The 22,349-nt window shown below is 45.1% G+C and overlaps 2 protein-coding genes and 1 long non-coding RNA gene across 3 annotated transcripts; all 3 read right to left on the bottom strand.

Moving 5' to 3' along the window:
* Positions 1-9,550: 9,550 nt before the first annotated feature.
* Positions 9,551-11,090, bottom strand: LOC6585437 (aladin). The gene has a single exon (XM_002011032.4). The coding sequence runs from the start codon at positions 10,944-10,946 to the stop codon at positions 9,600-9,602; it is 1,347 nt and encodes a 448-aa protein (XP_002011068.1). The 5' UTR covers positions 10,947-11,090; the 3' UTR covers positions 9,551-9,599.
* A 1,292-nt stretch (positions 11,091-12,382) lies between these two features.
* On the bottom strand, positions 12,383-13,252 carry LOC122757790. Its single transcript, XR_006357946.1, has 2 exons — positions 12,519-13,252; positions 12,383-12,451 (listed from the first exon to the last, which is right to left on the bottom strand). It is a non-coding gene; the product is annotated as an uncharacterized LOC122757790 (long non-coding RNA).
* Positions 13,253-17,128: 3,876 nt separating this feature from the next.
* LOC6585439 lies at positions 17,129-22,053 on the bottom strand (the record flags this gene model as incomplete). Its single annotated transcript, XM_002011034.2, has 2 exons — positions 17,129-19,036; positions 22,003-22,053. Coding segments are annotated over 2 exons (1,959 nt in total), but the record flags the coding sequence as incomplete, so codon positions are not given.
* Between the last annotated feature and the right edge of the window lie 296 nt (positions 22,054-22,349).

Below are 22,349 nucleotides of genomic sequence, written 5' to 3'. Positions count from 1 at the left end.
CTTTCAATGATTTGCTGGTTGCTGGTAAGCCGCCGGCTGCGCTGGCTGAGGCCAGGGTGCGGGCGCGGGGATGTGGCCCAGTGGAGGCAGTTGATAGGGGGTGCAGCTAGTTCATTGATGAAATGCAGCGCAGCAGATGTAGCCGAGGCTCAGAACTCACTTGTTGCCAAAAGAGGATGAGAATTATTTCAATGCACGAAAAATCTGGGAAATAAAATAGGCAAACTGCAAATGTAACGCGGCATTAGCATGGGAATCGCGCAGGACGTGGCACACAGAGGGGTGGCGAGGGGCGAGCGGCTTGGAGTGGGCGGCTTACACGCCGAGCGTAAACCAAAATCACATTAAGTTCGACGACGTTGGCAATGCGAATATGTGGAACAAACAAGGGAATGCAGATAATCGGGTTGGGGGTGGGGCTGAAGCAGCAGCAGCAACAGCAGGAGGTGGGTCGACAGAGGGGTAGGTCAATGCAGTCACGGGTCTAAAAATCAAAAATTTGAATTTCGATCACGTCTTCAATTACGTCGAATCGACGTGCATATAAATCAACAGCGAACAGCAGTCCACACACACAGGACAGCACAGGAAGGAGGCAACAGGCGCAGGCAGCTCGCTTCGGTTGGGCCAGGCACTCAGTCAGCTAGTCACTCACTCAGTCAGTCAGTCAGTCAGTCAAATGTGGTTTTCGTATTGTTGTTGTGTTGAGTTTTGTAAATCAAGTGGAAATGCCACAGGAAAAAAAAAAAAAAAGCGAAAATGAAAATATAAGAAAGAGGAAACCAAATAGAAACCTAGGGTGCAGAGGGATTCACACATACATACATACACACATATATGGGGCAAATGGGGGTAGGCGAAATGTCAGCTAGGTTTTAGGCATGAGGCATGCAGGGGGGGTGCTTGGGACGCACTCATGCAAAGTGCAGTTGACATGCGGAAATTGTAGGTGCGCTGCGAGCTGAACTGAACTGAATTGAATTGAAGTCTTCTTCAATGGGGCGTGGCCACTCGAAGGGCGCTGCGATAGATGCTGGCTGCTGTCGGTCGGGCGAATTGTAAGCACTCGACAACAAATCGTGCGAAAAGCGTAATATGCACGCACACCAACCCACACACACACACACACACACACACACACATGTCGCACACACGCACGCAGTGAGAGTGTAAAAGTGTGAGCGAGTCTCGAGTGCCGCCTGAAGTTGCTGCACTCGAGCAATGCGCATTTCGCGTCAACTTTTTAGCTGCAAGTGCGTCGCTAATTGCTGCTGCTCTCACAGGGATAAGCAGTAAATTAGAAGCCGACGCTTTAAAGGCGGCTACAGTCAAGGCCAAGGCCGAAAGAAGGAAAGGAAACGGTCTGAGGTAAAGTCAGCTGGGCAGAGTCTACTTAAAGTCCAAAGTCAAATTTCTCAAATGCTAGTGCGACCTCAACTTACTCTAGGCCAAGCGACTTATTGGAAGGGTAGAAAGGGTATATGGTAGGACTCTTCACTTTCAGAGCGACCACCTTGAAGGGAGTCCAAAAAAAAAGAAAGGTTTCTAATTAAATTTCCCAAACACTAGCGCGACCTCAACTTACTCTAGGCCAAGCGACTTATTGGAAGTGTAGGAAGGTTAGGAAGGGTATATGGTAGGACTCTTCACTTTCAGAGCGACCACCTTGAAGGGAGTCCAAAAGAAAGAAAGGTTTCCAGTCAAATTTCTCAAATGCTAGTGCGACCTCAACTTACTCTAGGCCAAGCAACTTATTGGAAGGGTAGGAAGGTTAGGAAGGGTATATGGTAGGACTCTTCACTTTCAGAGCGACCACCTTGAAGGGAGTCCAAAAGAAAGAAAGGTTTCCAGTCAAATTTCTCAAATGCTAGTGCGACCTCAACTTACTCTAGGCCAAGCGACTTATTGGAAGGGTAGAAAGGGTATATGAAGGGAGTCCAAAAGAGAGAAAGGTTTCTAGTCAAATTTCTCAAATGCTAGCGCGACCTCAACTTACTCTAGGCCAAGCGACTTATTGGAAGGGTAGGAAGGTTAGGAAGGGTATATGGTAGGACTCTTCACTTTCAGAGCGACCACCTTGAAGGGAGTCCAAAAGAGAGAAAGGTTTCTAGTCAAATTTCTTAAATGCTAGCGCGACCTCAACTTACTCTAGGCCAAGCGACTTTCCAATAAGGCCAAGCGACTTATTGGAAGGGTAGAAAGGGTATATGGTAGGACTCTTCACTTTCAGAGCGACCACCTTGAAGGGAGTCCAAAAGAGAGAAAGGTTTCTAGGCTAAGCTATGCATATGCCAGACCCGGCAGGCATTGCTTCACCTGGTCAAGCTGGAAGTGAAATATCCAAGGTCAATACCTAGCAAATCTTCAATTTCCCTTTAGGAAAACCCAAAAAAAAAAAAAAAAAAATCCAAGACTGCACGCTCCACTCGCAGTTGTTGTTGCTCTTGATGTTTGTCGGGAATTTGATTTGATTTGAAGCAGTTCTCGTCAACGGAGTTGCCACTCCATCTGCCATGTTGTGCATGCATGTCCTGCAACTGTTGTGCCAATCCCTTATCTCTCTTTCTCTCTCTCTCTCCCCCTCTCTCTGTGTGCTGCCTTTCAGTTGGAATTACGTCTGGCAACGGCTTGAGCTGTTGCACACACACACACACACACACACAGAGAGAAGCAAGCGCAGCGTTGAATTTGCATTGCCCTGCAGCGAGGAACGTGTCTCCTGCCTGAAACTTTCGCACACACGCGCTCCCTCTCTCCCTCTTGCCCTCTCCATCCCTCTTGTGTGTGTGTGTGAAGAAGATGTCAGTCATTGGCACAAGTGCGCTTTATATGGCCCCGTCATTGTCAATGTGTTTGTACATTTGACATTAGGGCGACTCACGCCAGTGTTGGCACTTGAGTTCGGGCACCAAAGTTCCGGCTGAAGCGCCAAAATGTCCTTAGGCCACGACTTAGACGGTTTATAATTTGGTAACTATGAAGATACAATTCCAGACTTCAGGGAGTTGTTGGTTGATCAAAGATATCCAATATGCCCTTGGACGTGTTCAACTGAAGGAAGTTGGATGCTTGAAAGACGGACAGATCTTACTTTGATCTACGGACGTTTACCCCTAGCTTTGATTTCTGCTCTACTATATACAGTCGAATCTCGATAATTCGTACACCGCTTAATCGAAAAAATTCAATCCTCTTGCAAGAAATTCGTTCTCAATAATTCTCGATAAATTGAATATATGCGTAAATCGAAAAAAAAAAAACAAAACAAAACCATTATACCCTGATTTCCCATTGAAAATGGGTTCAGGGTATAAAAACACTGATCCCCTTGCCATTTCAAGTTATCGAGGAGTCTACTGTACCATACTTTCTATAACTATAAGTTTCCGCTTTAGGTTACTCAAGCTATTTAGTTTTCTTAGAATATCGATCATACCCATCAGACTTCAGACTTCCCTAAACCCAAGACTTGCTCAAGTCTCGGCCTATTAAACGGACTTTCTTACTGGTTCGATATTATTCGTAGATCATTTCTTTGGTCAACTGCAGCTCACGAGTCACCCTGTTGTAATAGAAGAAAAAAATGAGAAGGCACAGAGAAACGGAAGCCCTTGAGCCTCCTACATATGCATTTGGCCTAGCAGCCTCCGCCAGTTGTCTCCGCATTGCCTGTATCGCCTTTGACGTCAGCTGACGTCAGTGTGACAGCTTTCTTGTGATGCACTTCACGTGCATTTGACTGCTTAAATAAATTTTGCTCATGGTAATAAATTCACTTAGACTCAAACTACCCCGAAAATTCTGCATATAAACGGCCCACTGCACAGACAGCTACAGAGCGAGAGCAAGAGAGAGAGAGAGAGAGGTGTGTGTGTGTGTGTGTGTGTGTGTGCACAATGAGGACAATGCGAAGATGAAGGCTTTATAGAAGTTTTTGTTTAGACATTCATAAACATAATTGACGTCATAAAAGCAGACAACAACTACAACAACAACAACAACAATGACAATGGCAACAATGACATAATGTCATGTAAATCTGTGCAGGGCATGTGTGAGTGAGCCAGAAGCCACCAGTCTAGCTCCATCTACCTCCCACTCTCTCCCACTCTCTCTCTCCCTGTCTGCCTATGGTAAGTGAAAATCATTAGTTGTAAGTTTATACAAAAGCCTGGGCATTTGTTTGAGCTACTTTAAAATAAAATGCCACTCATGTTTTATATGGCCGTGCCCACTCTCCAACCCGTGGCCAGCTAACCCCTCAGCATGCCTGGCCCGGCCATGCGAACGCAAAAAAAAAAAAACAAGTAAGAAAGCTCTAGTCGAGACTGCCCGACTACGAGATCCCCTGAACACTTCGAGCAACTGATATTTCAATAATTATTCGCATATGCACACATACACGCACACACACAGACATACGTACGCACGCATAAACACGCATTGGCTGCAGTATTGGCTTACTATGGGAACTTAATTGTTTAATAACTTTTTTTGTGGATGGACTATCTTGATGAAACTTTAAGATTATGAATATATATATGAGGGGGTGAATTAGAGGTGGAGGGTAAATTTTGACAAAAATCGAAATTGTATAAAATGCATATAGGTATACACAAAAAATTTGGAGACTAGCTTTAAAGATGATATAAATTTATTACTGTTTTTCGATAATGTTTTTAATCGATAACAAAATAACGGGCCAAGTTATCGATATTTAAAACAAAACTCGATATGCACGTGCTATACACGGACCTAGGAAAAAAAAGTTCAAGTCTCAAACTCTTATATCTTCTGAGATCGACGCGTTCAAACATACGGACAGACGGACGGACGGACAGACGGACAGAGCTAAATCGACTCAGCTCGTCGCCCTGATCAAGAATATATGTACTTTATGGGGTCTGCCACGCCCACTTCTGCCTGTTACATACATTTAACAAAACCATTATACCCTGACTTCCCATTGAAAATGGGTTCAGGGTATAAAAATGGAAAGAAAAAGAAACCATCATTCGTTGCCCAAAGCGGGCTGCGTTTTTGTATAAATTCTAACAAATTGTCTACACTTCCGAGCAACCACCGCACCAACCTAACCAAGCCCCACTACCAGTTCCAGTTCCACAACCAGTTCCACTACCAGCCCCAGCTCAAGCCCCTATCCCTACCCCCGAACTACATAAATCAAAAAGTGCTTGGCTACAGTTTTCAGTTTTGTGCACTTGCTTTGTGTGTGCTATCTATGTGAAGTCCGGGACCCCGATTCACTTTGCTCCTGCTGCTGCCTCTTCTACGCTTTTTTCTATTTTATGAACTCTCATACCTCTCGCACTCTCCGGCTCATGTGAATTCCGGATTCCACATGCCTAGCATGCCGCACTTTTGTGCGCAGCCGAGTCCACAGTTTAACATATTAAAAGTAAAGTAAGCGCCCGGACAAAAGCAGCCCGCCGTATGGCCATAGCACAGCACACGTCGTCTATTCTAATTCTTATTATTCGCATTATTACTGTTGTTGTCGTCCATTCATCACTGGCGCGTCTCTGGAATGCCATTCATGGCAACAGCAACAAAACGCTTCCAGTCCCAAATTTCCTGTTGCATTCCCCAGCGTCACTTCATAATTAGCAAACAGTTGAAATTGATGTTGCAAAGCCTTTCGCCCGATAGCCTTTATCGCTCAAGCATCGTTTTGAGCGATAATGCAACTGTTTGCAAAACACTTCAAAGTAAGCGCATTTTTTATAGACGCTGTGCGTCGGCTGCAGCTGGAGCTGAGCGCGTGACACGAGCACTAGCGATAGTTAGCTTATTTCATTTCAAGGCATCTCCCATGAGCTCGGTAGGTTATTTCATTTAAGTTTTCCCGTGAGCCTAAAACTCTGCTCATGCAAGAAGCGATTCGAAGTTCTAGCTTGAAAGGATTCACGGCTATTAAGAAGTCTTCTTGAGGGGCCTACTCCGATAGTTCCTGCTGTTTTCTAACTCGCTGCTTTGCTTAGTCAATGGGAGATACCTAGCTCCCTGAGTCTTGAGATTTTGGTCTTTTGAAGAGAAGTCGGTAGACATTCCAAATGACTCGAAGAAGAAATCTGCTCGGCTGCTAGCCTCTTTTTTGCAACTTCTGCTGCTTCGGTCCTTGCCCAACCGCCTATGAGTCATAGATGCTGCTCGATTAAAGCAAAGGCAGATGCCTGACTTCTGCTTGTTCGACTGCTACGGGATTCAGGAGGAGTCCTATGTTCCTGCTTGACTGCGAATGAGTCTTAGCTTCCTCTAAGTAAGTCGGCTGCATTTGCTTGTTTCTATTTGTACGACGAGCTCATGTGAGGCACGCGCTCATCTCTAGCTGAGAGCGGAGCATGCTGTGGGTCTTATCTCTTAGTCAGCTCGTCGCGTTTATCGTCGCTGTTGTCCTTGCACAAATTATTGAACAGCATTGAAAACATTTGAAGTGTTCCAGCTGAAAGCCAAGTGGCCTGCCCCAAAGACGTGCAGCCAGCGTAAAGGACCAAAAGGCATCGAACTGCACTGGGCTCACATGGGAGCCGAGACCAAGACCAAGACCGAGACCGAGACCGAGCAGCTGGAGCAGCTGGAGCAGCTCCATCGCGTGCTCCTGGCCAAGTGGCAAGGCGAATGCGAATGCGAATGCTTTTATGCTTATTAATGGCACTACATGCAATTTATGTGCGGTAGTTAAAATGCAGCGGCAAATTAATGGCAGCTGGCAGAGCAATGCACTCGCCGGCCAGACTGCAGCGCCAAGGACTACATTGACTAGTTGCAATCACCTTTTGTTGCGCGTCCTTTGAGGCTGCGGTGGCATTATGAGATGAGCGAATCAATTTCCATAACTCTATCTCAAATTTGTGTAAGCTCTTTTGAATATAGTCGAACATATCCTTAAGTAAAGCTTATCTTTGACACTCGTTGACTCTAGGTCGTCACATTTTAGCATCTTTATCCTATCCAACTCTTAGCTATTCTTAGTTCGTTAAACCCAACTCATTGCTGGTTAATGTTTTCCCTATCGGCTCTACTCGTTATTCTATATGCGTAATATCCCAAGATCTAAGCGCTTCATTAGCCCTGGCTAAGCGAACTATAATCCTCTTTATGAGCACCTGGCAACTGTTTAGACTAAGGCTAAAGCGCAGTGCGTTGCCGCATAATGAGAGAAAGAGACACTAAGGCAGAGTGAGAGAGACGGACTCGTTGCTCGTGGTTGCTAAACTTTTGCACAAAGGCCCAAGTGCAGGAGGCGTCCTGAGTGCTCCATTGCCCCACCCACCGCAGCGCCCAAGTGAGTGCAACTTTTGACTTTGCGTGAAACGTTTGGTGTTTTCTAAGGGTTGCTAGCGCCGAGGGAGCCATTGGGTGTGGGTGGCGGGGAGGGGGGCAGAGGTTTGCTGTTTCGCTTTGCGGCTGTTGCTAGCTACGAGGAAATTTATGGCCAATTCAATAAACGATTTTATTACATGCGCACGTTGTGTTAACAATGTTATTATTATTGGCGCTCTGTTCCGCAAAACTGTATAGAAAACCCCTGCGCCCCCAACCGCACCGCTCCCGCCTCACCCAACCATCCCAGCCATGGGGAGCCATAGCTGCAGGCCATGCGGCAAAGGGTTGCCGAGCCTTGCTGGCTGGGCCAATTATTATTATGAAAATTAATTTATTTTCTATCGATAATGCAGGCGCCAAAAAGGCGAAACTCGCACGACTGCAAGTCCTTATCAACAGCTGCCCAGCTAACGCAGCTACCTCTCTCCCTCTCTCTCTCTCTCTCTCCCACTCACTCTCTACTCTCTCACTCTGCCTCACTCTCTTCTCTCCCTCTCTTTCTCTATGTAACTAGCCATCGCTCTCTAACCCCCGCTGTCTGCCTGCATTCAGACTTTGGCGTGCATTTCGAAATGCTTTTACTTTGTTTGGAGCCCAAACTGTTGTTATATCCAGAATATGTGCTAAAGGGTATGCCAATGCTGTGCCAGTTTTTGTAACGGGCAAAAGTTCACCTTAGACTAAAAAGTTCATATATATGTACATAGATATGTATTCTGTTCCTTCAAAGGCAGTTCGATATCATATAGATTATCGATAAAAATCGATATTGACTCATAGTCCATATTAGACTTGAAAGATGATATATGTATATAAATATATTTTGTTCCTTCAAAGGCAGTTCGATATCATAAAGATTATCGATAAAAATCGATATTGGCTCATAGTCCACCTTAGACTTGAAAGTTGATATATATACATAGATATATTTTGTGCCTTCAAAGGCAGTTCGATATCTTAAAAACTATCGGTAAAAATCGATATTGGCTTAAATCAAAGCTTTTAAGATCTACGGATATAAATATTACCACTCCGCTTATGTAAAGGTTTTTAGAGGCAGAGCTTTACTTTTTTTTATACAGGGCATCTTCTAGCTTAGCATACCCAATCCTCTCTTTGTTGTTGTTGTTGTTGTTGGCGCGCCCACTGGATGTCAACGCTTTGCGCTTTTGTTTGCCCAACACAACAAAAGGCCAGCAGCACACCCACACCCACACACACACACACGCACACGCAAGCAAACAAACACACTCACACACATATGAGCTGGGGTTTAGCTTATTTCCTACAAATGTATTGAGTGTGCGTGTGTGTGTGTACAAATATAAAGCTTAACAGGCGCACTCATGTGCAACGCAACAAGGCAACAAAAGTCTCATTACTTTTACTTGGCAAATAATAAAGCTAACGAAACAACAACAGCAACAACAGCAATAGCCATACAATTGTCAATTGACTTTAGCCATGCAACAACAACAGCACACACAGGCACATCAACACACACACACGCACGCACACAGTCAGGTATATAATTGTTTCACTATTCTTATAAGCAAGTTAGCTGAGCTAGTTGTATACCCTGTAAATATGGCAAAAGGATGAACAAACAGTAAATGAACGGAGGAAAAAAAGAAGGAACAGTCATGAAAACAGACACGTAGATGGACGGGCGAACGGATGAACGAACGGACGGAAGGATAAACAGAGAGATATACGGACGGACAGAGAGAGACTCGTACAGACGGTCGAATGGACGATCGGATGGATAACCAGATATATAGACGGACGAACAGAGAGAGGAGCGGACTGTCGGACGAAGGGACGGCAGAGAGATATACGGACAGATAGAGAGAGGTGGGATGGACGGACAGAAGAGTGTCGAATGAATAGACAGAGAGAGATTCCGACAGGCGGACAGACAGAAACACAGATGAACGTACGGACGAATGGACAGACACTCACATAGAGTTACGAATAGATGTATAGACATATAGATAACCATAAGCCACACACACTCATTAGCGAATAATAAAGGGTAGCACCAAGTCCATCAATCAGCAGCACGAGCACTCACTCGACGTTTGCATTAAGAAATTGATTGGAGCAACTCAATTCGATGGAGTTGCCAAAGCTACTTTCATTTAGGCACTAGTTTATCCTCCAGTTAAATGCGAACCCAAATAAATGAAAATTTATTGAACACAAACAATGAGAACAAAGAACAAAAAAAAAGAAACAAATTTTAAACAAAGTTAATTCTTCCCAATCTGGTAAATGTCGTGTTTAAATGGTATTTCGTGCTCTTCAAACAGCAGAGCGTCCTCCCTAGTCTGGGCAGTGAGCTCCTCAATCTGCAAATGGCTGGAGGACCAGCAGATGACCAGGCTACGCTCTATATTCTCGCCCGAGAGACGCGCATTGCCAAAGGTGTGGCAGCTGGGCCGGCCACACAGGCCCGGAACGGGGCTGTTAATGATCTGCAGTGGATGCAGCTTGATGCAGCAGTTGAAGGGAATGTGCAGGACGCAGAGCAGAATGAACGACTGGTTGGTGAACGTGAATGTGACGTAAACATGAACGGGATCCATGGCCATGGACTGGATGGGGCCACCCACGCACTGGTGCCAGTTGCAAAAGAAGCGGTCCAGATCGATGACCTCCCGGCTGCTCCACACCTTATTCTCCTGCTTGAAGAGGCCGACGTCCTTGGTCGAGCTAGCGCCCATCACCTTGCTGGAGTCCTTGAGCACATAGAGCAAGTGGTTGCCCTTGGCGGTCCATGCGGCCGTCTGCAGGGGCATGCGCTTGACCAGATTGTTGCTCATGACGTCCATGTTGTTGCGATAGCCGTACAGAGAGGAGCGCTCCCTAATGTAGTAGATGAGATACATCAAGTCCAGGGGATGGCGCAGCGCCCAGTAGTTGGTGCCCGAGACGGGCATATATAGCTCCTGCAGCACCAGCCTCAGTGCCGGATGCCAGATCTGTATGCGTTGATTGCCCAGCGAGGCGCTGCCCAGGAGGCTGCCCCCCTGGAGCCACTGCAGATCGTAGATGAACTCCTCCTCGCGGTAGTCGTACCAGACCATCGACTTGACGCCCGCCCTCGAGATCGACCACACGCAAATCCCGCCCTCCCCGCCGACCGCCAAGTGAGTGCCATCCCAGGGTCGAAAGGCGGCGCAGCTGATATTGCGCTGCTTCGGCGATATCAGGTAATGGGGCTTCAAGCACATATCCTGATAGACCAGGGCCACATCGTTGCAGGTCAGCAAACAGCGCTGATTGTCCGTCGGATGGCAGACGACATAGCGTATTTTGGTCGTCTTAAAGTCGAGCGTCTCCGAGTTGGCTGCCAAATCATCGAGGCTCGCCAGCCCAGTGTCGTAGCGATGATGGCTCCAGCTGCTCATACGGTCGCGCAGCCGAAGATATTTCAACTTCAGCCTCTGGCAGTTTGCGATGAAGCACTTATAGAACTCCGTGACTCTGCTCAGCACACGCTGGATGGGCGACTCCTCCTGGAAGTCGTTCAACGGCTCGTGACGAAAGCGAACAAACGTATTTCGCCTCACAAATTCATTCACGTTGCGCAACATATTTGCCGAAATTCAATTGCCGAATATGGAATAATATATGAATAATTATATTTACTTTTATTTTCTGTTTTACTTTGGTTTTTTTAATTTTTTTGGAAAAAATTTGAGCTCTGCTCTTCAGTAAGAAACGATTGGGACTGATTTTTTTTTTTCGGTAGACATCCAGAGTTATGCTGCGCTCGCTACGCCTACTTTAATCCAAAATATGAGCATTACAACATTAAATGCAGAGTACTTTGCACTAGTGATGGCACGATTAAGCATATGATACGAAAAATCGATTATTTTGATTCCATTGGCGATTTAATAGTATCGAAAAATGAAATCATAATCGATTTACATATATAAGAGTATATTTGACACATTGTACTCCCTCTGGTTCCGCCTAGAAATCAACTAATAATTCACAATATAAAATCAATTAACCCGAATTGAAAAAAAAAAAAAGCAAAATCTTGATAAATCTAATCTAAATAAACTACATATATAACCATAGGAAAGACAGACGAGCTGTGTCGATGGAGCTTGAATTTGCGCATAGCTACTTATTCAGGTTGCACAATCGTTTTGCGAAATCATGCTGGCACTCAATTTAATTGATTTTAAAGCTGCTGCCAGACCAGACCAAAGCCAGAAAGACAAGAAAAAAAAAATTGACTGCGAGCGGTTTGTGGGCTGGGAGGGGCCAGGTGGAGTAGGCTAGGTCTTGTCCATAAAACAATTGAGGGGCATATGCAGCCGCAGTCGAAAGAATGCGTAACAGGTTAGAAGCCCAGCAGAGTGAAACCCAAAAAGTCAGCTCTCGAAACTTTTGTACAGCAGTTGGGCTCTAGATGGGTTCAGGGCCGCCGTAGCATTGAGAGGATGTGCGGGAGGACTTTTGGTTTTTGGCTTTTTCGGGCTGGGTTCGGTTTCAGCTCTGTGAACGGTTCGGTCAGGCGGCTTTTGAGTGTTTTCCACCTGAGCTCAAACTTAAGTGGCGAAACTTGATTAAACTACACCCACACAGACACACACACACACACACACACACACAAAAACTTTCGACTTGCATCGAGTGTGACACAGAGAGAGAGCGAGCGAGGGGAAGAGCGAGAGACTGGGGCCGGAAGTCCAAGGACTGCGTACAGGGATTTACTTGCGGTTGTGCAGCCAACGACAAAGAGTTGACTTCTATCAACGTTTTTATGCGATGCACAATAGCCACAGTTGCAGCTACAATATATTATAAAAGGAAAATACGCTGTAAGTAGTGCTACTCGCATAAAGAGGTATATTAGCTGGAGACCCGATATGAAAGCAGGAAAAGTCGAGTCGATGGCAAGGCTAAGCTACAGTCGGCAGCTGTTTGAGCCCCATTTGGCAGCTTTTTTATACGCACACATGCATACCCTACATATAACTAACTGTTCTTCAATAAAAAATACATATACATATCTCTTTATACTAAACATTTTTTATTTATGCATACAAAATTCATTCACAAATTTCAATGTCATCAAGAACTAAAAAGAAATAGAAAATAGAGAATAAGAAACACTTTACAGGATATGTCCAAGTCGACCAACTTACTCAATTCCCTTTGCAGCTGACGTCTCAGTAGAACTCCAGTGGCAAGTCCAGCGCGTATTCCTGCTGTTGCTCCACGTGGGGCACGACCGCAGCTGGAGCTGCTGCAGCCACAAGCTGCGGCACAGCTGGTGGCAAGTAAGCATTGCCGGGTGGCAGCAGAGCTGCCCAGGCGGCGCTGTCAAAGAGCCCGCAGATAAACAACAATAGCAGCAGCGGCAGCAGCAACATCTTGAGCCGAACCCAGATTCACTTGTGAACTGTTCACTGGTTCCGCTCAGGCAGCTCCTTTTATACCACTAGCAGAGCCAACGAAGCCAAGGTTAGAAATCAAAAGATCGACTAATTGAAATTGCAAATGAAGCTCCACGCAAAATGCAGCCAGGTACCCTGTACATAAACTGTGTAGGGTATGACATGTAAGAGGTTTTATCTGGTAATTTAATTATATTTTTTCAGCAGCTCCTTTAAAAGTTCTTCTTCTGCTTAAGCTATTCACGATCATCGCACTCACGCCCACTATCGACTGCCTCATATGGTTAAGAAGCAGTCGATGTATATCTATTGATATACTGCTACTCTCTCTAATCTCCTATTGGCCTAGAGAAATATTTCAGCTATATTGAAATGCGAGTTCAGTTCTTTGAGTCTGAATTTCTACAAATATAGACTACTTTAACTAGCTAAAATCGATAAATATCGCTTTCTTCAGCTGCAATTCCTACAGCGTATTTCTCTCTAGTAACTACAGACTAACTCAAATATATATTAACATTTTAAACACATGCTAAGATTAATATTATTTTTGATTGTATTCATATTTTATTCAATATCGATAAATATCGATTAGATAGAGTATCTGCAAGTCGAGCATTCTAAAATGCGATCTTGTTGCCCTGCTTCAAGCTAATAATAATAATTGTTAAGGTTGAATACATTAAGATTCTCGCGCACTGTAATGATACCCTATAATAATGTTATATTATAATGTGTGCATGGTCTATACTCTACCTTTGGTATTTTATTTTTTTATTTTCTTATATTTTGTTATCTATTTTCTATATAGCTATGTATTTGCAGGGTATGTGATCAGTCATGCAACTCTTCTGAAATATTAGCTATATGGCTTCATATAATAATAAATGCATTGGACTCTGCTTCTACTTACAGGGTATATGCAAGTCAAGCTCTTACTGTAATTATGAAAGATTTCGGCTGCTTCATGGCTTTAATGAGTCCCCCAGCATTTGAAGATCTTATCACGCATGCATTACGATCCCTCAGCAGACAGAGTTCAGTTCAGTTTATTCATATTCGTGCAAATTTCCCAGTTTTTTGTCTGCCTCAGCTCTTATACGACTGAGTGCCAGTTGAGCTGGACCGCAGAGCTCGGCCGGTGCGTACGAGTCGGATGTTCGGCTGGCGCATGCGCTGGGCGGCTTTCGTCAACCGACGAATTGCAGCGTTTCCCGCCAAAGGCCCGCTGAGCGGCCAGCGGGCGATCAGGGCGGGGGCGAGTTTTGTTTACCTTTGTTATCAGCGCTTATCAGACGCTGCGCTGACATCCTGACGAGCTTCAAGTGTGTGCCCATTGGTGGGAATCTCTGGGAATGCGATGACAAAAAGGCGTGGGTGGGCGTGGGTGTGGGTGTGGCAGGCAGGCAGTCTGCCAGCCAGCCAGCCAGCCAGGCAGGCCTTCAAGCCAAAGTCAATGTCCCAAACACATCAATTACTCGCGCCGAAGTAATTTGAATGACGCGAAATGTTGGCAAACTGCATTCACATCATTCATCATTCAAACGGCGCGCATTCCATTCCATTCAGCTAATGGCTTACATTAATTCCAGAGCTCCGAATGAGTTACAGCCAGCCCGCGAATTAGGCATTCCACAGGAACTTCTCACATTGTTTTGTAAACTAAGAGTTCGGATATAGTTTTGTACAATTGAATGCTATAAAGTTTTTAATAATATATTTAAAGTAGAATCTGGCTATAACGACGCTCAAGAGACCGTCGGTATACCCGGAAGACGCTTTAACTGTACCAGTTGGCTCATGTAAGTTTGTCTGGGGACCAGCATTATCGTCGCAATTACAGTACGGATGCTGTAAGCGGAGTCGTTATAACCGGATTCTACTGTATAATGAATGATATTCTGATTTTATAAGAGAAATTTCAATGAGTATACAACTAGCTCTATTTCCATCCGAAATTTACCGACTAAGATCTCCTCCTTAGGCCTTAAGCTAGTGAGCAGAGACTGTGACCGACCAAAATACGTGATGAATATTGTCATGTGAGTAAGCTGAAAAAGACATCGAAGTATTATCCAAACTATGAATAGTTAATAAATACTTACAGCCTACTTAGTTTAAGGAATTGCTCAGTATGAACTCTGTGAAAGCTATCATATACAGTTTATCTATCGGGCTACATACTTGCTTACCCAAAGCCCTTTGGTAATAGGTATCTATGGACCATAAAACAGACAGAAGTGGGAGAGGGGGGATCCTTATAATGAATATATTGATCAGAGTAAAAAATAGATGCTTTTATCACTTATGTCCGTATTGCTTTTGCCCGTACCGTCATTCCTCGGATATATATAGAGTATATATGCATTTGATCAGAGATCAGATTGATCAGATACGTCGATCAGTTATATGCGAATTCTTTTTGTCCTTCCTCTCATCCGTCAGTCCGTGCCGGCATTCGTACGTCCGCCCGTACCTTCTGCCGTACTAAGTAGAAGCATATGGCTATGATTGCAGCATGAGCTCTTCACGTTATTCAGAGTGTCTCTGCCACAGTTGCACACATTGTTGTTAGGGTCTCTAATAGACATGTCTAGAAATCAGTGAGTAGCCGCTGCTTGTTATCCTTGTGCTGGACTAGAGGAAAAAACACATATCGTACATTGTGTGCAACATGATGACAACATTTGTTGCTTGCAACCATATGAGTGGGGTACGCTCCACTTTCCACTTGCCACTTGCCAGTTGCTAGTTGCTCGTCGCTCGTCATCGACTGCCTGAATCCTTGCCAACTGCTGCCCAGGCAGTCGTCTCCCTTTGCAACACTTCCGGCATTTAAGCAAACAAAATATGTAGCAAGCAGTTGCAGCCAGCTGCATGCGGCCTCAGTGTTTCGGGTGTAGTCGCATTTGTGTGCCACATGCGCCATGTTGCATGCCGCATGCCCCACATGTGTAGGCGGAAAATGCGGCCATGTAGGCTAATGAGTTCGCTTTATGTCCGACCTCCGAGCTGTTATTGTTGCCGTCTCTCTCTCTCTCTCTCTCTCTCTATGCCCTCTCCTCCTCCTCCCTCCTACGGTTTTTGCTACTCTTCTGCTTCTTCTTCTACTTCGTGTGCTCTCCTCCTTGACTGTTGCGGCTGTTGTTTTGCTGCTGTTGTTGGTTAACGAGGCCGCCACATTCTGTGGCACGACTGCCCTTCGCCCCTCGCCCCTCGCCCTTCGCCCTGCGCCAGTATGAAAACAAATGCTTGTGGCGGTGTCATAATGGAAATGTAAATGAAAATAAGGCAACGGTATTTGGTATTTGGTGCGCAACTCTAGCGTAGGGTTGTCAGCGCTTGACAGCCTGCAGGCAGACACACACACACACACTAACGCACACAGACAGACACGCAGAGCGGGAAACGGAACAGGACTTGGCTAAACATTCAATGGATAAAGTTGTGACATCTTTATTTTAATGAGTTTAGCCAAATGGATCAATTAAACTCGTCTGCATTTCGTATACCAGCCTCAAATGGAACTGCAAATATTTGAGAATCACATAGAAGAGCCTGACCATTTCATTTATCGATATATTTGTGTAGGTAGAGTAAGTTTTTCAAGTGATGCACGGGCATAGAAACGGACGGTACAGAAGGACAGACAGGCGTACGAACGTATCAGACAAGGGTACGAACGTATCTAGTACAATAAGTAATTCGAATATCCACTTCGAATCTTAAAAAGTATGAAAGCTCTAGTCGAAACTGCTGAACTACGAGATATCCTGAACCCTTCGTGCAACTGATATTTCAATAATTTTCCGCACATGCACACACACGCTCACACACACAGGCATACATACGCATGCATAAACACACATTGGCTGCAGTGTGAGCTTACTACGGGAACTTAATTGTTTAATAACTTTTTTTGTGGACAAGTTATCGATTTTTGAAGAAAGACTCGATATGCCCATGATATACGCGGAACCAGGAAAAAAATTTCAAGTCTCTAGCACTTATATCTTCTGAGATCGACGCGTTCAAACATACGGACGGACGGACAGTCAGACGAACAGGGCTAAATCAACTCAGCTCGTCGCCCTGATCAAGAACATACATACTATATGGGGCCTGCCACGCCGCCTTCTGCCTGTTATATCATGATACTGTTAACAAAACCATTATACCCTGATTTCTCATTTTCCATGGGCTCAGGGTGTAAAAATCGTATTCCTCTTATCTGAATTGAAGGACTTATTCCTATAATCTGTTTCTAGGAATTCGCTTTATTATGAGTATTCCTCATACAGGGTATACATATATCATATATATATCATATATACATATATCAGGGTTTATATACTTAGTTATATGTCCAAGTAACGCCTTAGCCAGACGACGCGCTGACTGAGCAGCTCGAGCAGAAAGATGACCAGAGAGGCCAGCAGCAGCATATAGCAAATGAAGTTGAGGCCGCAGAACATCTCGAGCCGTAGCGCTGAGGCCTCGTGCGAGGCGTAGGGCATGTGGAGCATGCGCGGCTCGAAATTGCGACTGATGTAGCCAACAATGCCAGCCGATTGGAGTTGCTTGAGCTTGCGATCGAAGGCGAACTTCAGAATCGAGTGCCGATGCAGGCACATGACCAGCTGCACCAGATAGATGTGCTCCTTGACATGGGTCAGGCGACTGCTCTGCCAGTTCTCGTGGTTATAGTGAGCCAGGTTGCCCAGCAGGGCGCTGGTCGTCAGACGCGCCCCATCCTCGGCCGCTTGCAGCTCGTCGAAGCGCTCTGCGATGCTCGTCCTGCGCAGCAGACTGCGCTGCGCCGGAAAATAGTCATCGTAGTCGGGCGTCAGGTATTGGTAGTGGCCCTCGAGCAGCTCGGCGATTTGCTCCGGCGCCGGCGGATAGTAGGGCAGGCGAAAGGCATCGTACAGCTTGCCCTGGTAGGCGGCGCGCTGCACCAGCGCCAGCAGCAGCCAGGCGCCCAGATAGCAGCGCACGAGGCCCGCCCGCGGCAGAGCGGCTGCGTCGAGTGGATTACCCAGGAGCGTGGTGTGGACGCGCAAACCACTGGCCACCACATCGCAGGGCACGCGCTGGCTCTGACGCCACAGCCACTGCAGCAGCAGCAGGGCCAAGCAGGAGGCGACCAACGCCAGCCAGACGGTGGGGCAGAACGGCTGCACCAGCTGATTCACTGCGCCCATATGCTGATCCACGCGCACCACAAACACCAGGGCGCTCTGGTGGTACGCGCTGGTGGTGGAGAAGTTCCCCCCATACATATGCGAGCCGCTCATGGCGCCAATGATCACGGAGGAGTTGTAGGACGCCAGCTCATGGAAACAGTCCGCGATGCTGGCGTTCAGCTCCAGTGCGGCTGACTTCTTCTCACACGGCGGCAGCAGATTCAAACGGAACTTGAAGATGCTCGCCAGCAGCTTGATCAGCTCGCCGTCGACGCCCGTCAGGCGCCAGGTTTCCGTGAGCTGCTTGGGATTATGCCGGTCGCCATCGAACATCACGTACGGCGGCAACGGATACCAGCTAATGTTCAACGGGCAGCCGTAGAAGGTGCCCAGCTGACGGCCAAAGAGCGGCTCCCGTCGCAGCAGCTCACCGCGCTCATACCGATCGAGCAGCTCCAATGTGAAGGAGACATTGCAGCTGGGCGCATACAAGCGAAAGCCGTAGAGATGCACCACGTCCTCTGTCAGCCAGCCGGGCTGCACCAGCACCACGGCGTTGAGCACGTGGAACCTGAAGCAGGTCTTGAAGATGCTGTAGAGGGATGCGATCAGGGTCTTCTCTGTCTCGGCTCGCCAGCTGAGCACGATCACGAAATTGAACTCCCGGTCGAAGAGCGACTTGGCAAAGTGAAAGCGCAGCTCGCGGAATGAGTGCGGCGTGTCCACCAGGAACAGTATGTAGTCGCGCGGCTCCTCAATGGGCGTGGCACTCAGCATTTGCACCGACATCCGTTCGCCCAGCTCATGCAGCAAATAGCCCAAGGCCAAGTTCAGCTCGAGCTGGGACCGCCCCGAGCGCGACATCTGCATGACGCTCATCGCACTGTAGCTCGGACTGATGTGATGCTTCAGCACATGCAATGCAGCTCGATCCACTACCCTTGGCCGATAGCTCTCGGCTGGCTGCACTGCAGCCAAACAGCGGGGCAACCAAAGCAGCAACAGCCACAGCCACAGCCGAAGAGAGCCCAACATTTCCATGGCACATGCGAACCAGCTCGACCTGTTGTCCCATTCAAACTGCGCCAAGCAGTTGCCAGTCAAGTTAATTCCATTAATTGCAATGGGGACGAACGCAATTCATTAAATACGAATAGCTGCATTTGCCTCAGAGATAAGCCAGATCGCAGATACCGCAAGTGTCAGGCAATGTTATAGAGTGGCTAAGGAATAGCCGAAACTGGTTTCCGCTCGCAGCTGGCTCGGCCGTTCCGGATCAGACATGCCAGAAATTTCAGATTATGGGAAAGAGAAATTAGAAGAATGTATAATACATACAATACATAGAATAGATAGACTACATAGATTACTTAGAATACATAGAGTTCAAAGAATATATGGAATACATAAAATAGGATACACAGAAGAAATAGAACAGATTACATGGAATACCTAGAATTCATAGAATATATAAAATATATGGAATACATAGAATACATGAAATACATAGAATACGTAGAACACATAGAATTCATAGAATACAGCGAATACATAACATACATAGAATACATAGAATACAGAGAATACATAGAACACATGGAATAAATAGAAAACATAGAATACATAGAATACATAGAACACATAGAATACATAGAATAGATAGACTACATAGATTGCATAGATTTCATAAAATTCATATGCTAGATTGCATAGAGCTCATCAAACTCACAGACCACTTACACATGCAGAAAACATAGTTCGCAGAACATAGCATGGACCATAACATAGAATACATAAATGATACATTTTATAAATTATTTGGATAACAACATAGAACAGCTAGTACTAATAATTAATATCTAAAACAAGTAAGAAGGCTCCAGTCGAGACTGCTCGACTGGGAAATACCCTGAACCCTCCAAGCTGATATTCTAATCATTCTGCACTTCTTCTATGCACACATACATACACATGCACTTATAAGCACGCGCTCTGCTAACTGCGCAGTAAGCAGCGGCTACGCTTAGGCTGCGCTGCAATGTGGGCAATATTATGAGAATTTATTAGTTGAATAATTTCTCTTGTAGTAAGAGTATCTTTATGAAACTTTCAGAATGTGTTCATATAGTTAAAATGTGTGTACATTCCAAAGCACAAGTCTCTAGTACTTGAAATGCGTTTTTTACAAATTGGGGGCGAAGGGGGCGTGGTATCCAAAATCTGTAAATTACAAAATCTTTGTATCCATTAACTCTATATACAACGCAAATTTGAAGTCTCCTGGTTGAAAAGTGTTCAAATTAGGCTGAAAAAACAATGTCGATTTTTCGATTATTCTCGATAAAAAAGTTATCGGATGAGTTATCGAAAAAATAAAGCAAACTCGTACTGCCTATGATATACACGAGTATGCATGCCAAATTTCAGCTCTCTAGCTCTTATAACTTCTGAGATCCTTTTGCTCATACGGACGGACGGACGGACGGACGGACGGACGGACGGACGGACGGACGGACGGACGGACGGACGGACGGACGGACAGACGGACAGGGCTATATCGACTCAGCTCGTCGTCCTGATCAAGAATATATATACTTTATGGGGTCTGCGATGATTCCTTCTGCCTGTTACATACTTTTCACAAAACCATTATACCCTGATTTCCCATTTTCAATGGGTTCAGGGTATAAAAAATTGACTATATGTAGCTAACCAAGCGAAATTAGAGTAAAACTTATTGAATATGAACTATAACTATAACTCGATATGCCTTGGTATGGCAGCGCCACATTGTCGCACAGTGTGGCAACTCTTCCTGGGGTAATTGCGCACAGCCGACTTATGACATTTGACTTGAGAATTTCGAGTTGGAGTTGGAGTTTGGAGTTTGGAGTTTTGCAAGCTGCTTGCATTTATTTCCATGCCATTTCAGCTCAGTTCTCAGCCCAAAACTCATAATTACCAGCGCAAGTTTCACACACACACACCCACACACACACTCGCACACACACCCACACACGTGTGTGTTCGTATTTGCAGAAAGTAAAAAAACTTTTTTGTGACTTTATTTTTTGGCGGCAGCAAAAAACTTTTAATTTAGCAACTTTTTTGACTTGCGACGACTTTGGCTTTTTCTCTGCTCTTTATATATATATGTATGTACAGTGTATGTGCGTGTGTGTGTGAGTGTGTGTGTGTGACAGTTGGCATCTTATTAAGCAAATAATTGCCAGTGCGCGGTATATGTGAGCCGCAGCAGTAAACTCGTCACGCCAAATATTTGCCAAACGATTGGAATATCCGGTATCAAATACACTTACAGCAAGGGTGTGTTCACTGTGCTATGGAATATGTGGGAATATATTATGGATACGCCTCAAGAGCTAGAGTCAAAAAGTATTGAAGGTAAGGCACTACTATCTCAGTCAAAAATGTGTAAGGTGGATCTATATATAAACTGATATTGAAGGCAATATATATGAGACGATGGAGTATAAAATGAACTGATTGATATCAGCAGTGAAAAATATTAATAGTTGATAGAAAAGAGCTGAAGAAGTGTTTCTTCTGCTATAATATTTTAGTCTCTGTATTATTCTGTAAGCATATTCATATAATGTAATATAATATGCAGGTATATATATGTAATATATGATATATACATATGTGCATATGTAGTTAACTTAGTAGCAGACTATATCCAAAATATTCCACAAACATAACCAACATCAATATATATTATATATAATATATATTATATAATTTCAGTATCTCCACATTATGCTCTCTCTACATCACATCACACAAGTATTCTTGATATATCCTTTTTATCTGCTATCATAGTATGTTTAACACTCCAATAATAGATGTAACATAGATATAACAGAGTAGAATCTTAGAGATATAGCAAGAAGGAGCAGTATTTACATTAAGGATGTATCCAAAGTATAGAGATCTATTATGCATAGAGAAATATGAATGAAAATGTGTTGTCTCATATAGTATGCAAGATGCATAGGGTAGATAATACCCGTTTGACTAATTACAACATTTACAGAGTATTTCCTGTGCGACTTGAGGACATTGTGGATTTGAAACGTTTCATGTTAACAAAATAAATGTTGCTGTCTGCGCTTTTTGCTCGCCTTTTGTTTATCAAATGCGCACATTAATTACGTAACCACAAACACACACGCGCACACATGTGTGTGTGTGGGTGTGTGTGTGTGTGCATTCATGCATGTCCTGCCAGAGCGCCGCCCACCCCCCGGCCGGCCCCCGCCGGCCAGCTTCGATAGCTGCAAACATATCGTTTTTGGCTGCGCGCCGCATTTGCATTTATATGCGCATATCCTTTGTGCCCAAAGGATATTACATTTTTCCACTTGAAGCA

This window comes from Drosophila mojavensis, unplaced genomic scaffold (genome assembly GCF_018153725.1).
Source record: "Drosophila mojavensis isolate 15081-1352.22 unplaced genomic scaffold, ASM1815372v1 contig_136, whole genome shotgun sequence".
Lineage (NCBI taxonomy): Eukaryota > Metazoa > Arthropoda > Insecta > Diptera > Drosophilidae > Drosophila > Drosophila mojavensis.
Note: the sequence above shows the minus strand (reverse complement) of the source record. Positions and strands in the feature narration are given on the sequence as shown.

Excerpts from the sequence above, each read along its gene's own strand:
- LOC6585437 (XM_002011032.4), bottom strand. The coding sequence starts at position 10,946 with ATGTTGCGCAACGTGAATGAATTTGTGAGGCGAAATACGTTTGTTCGC.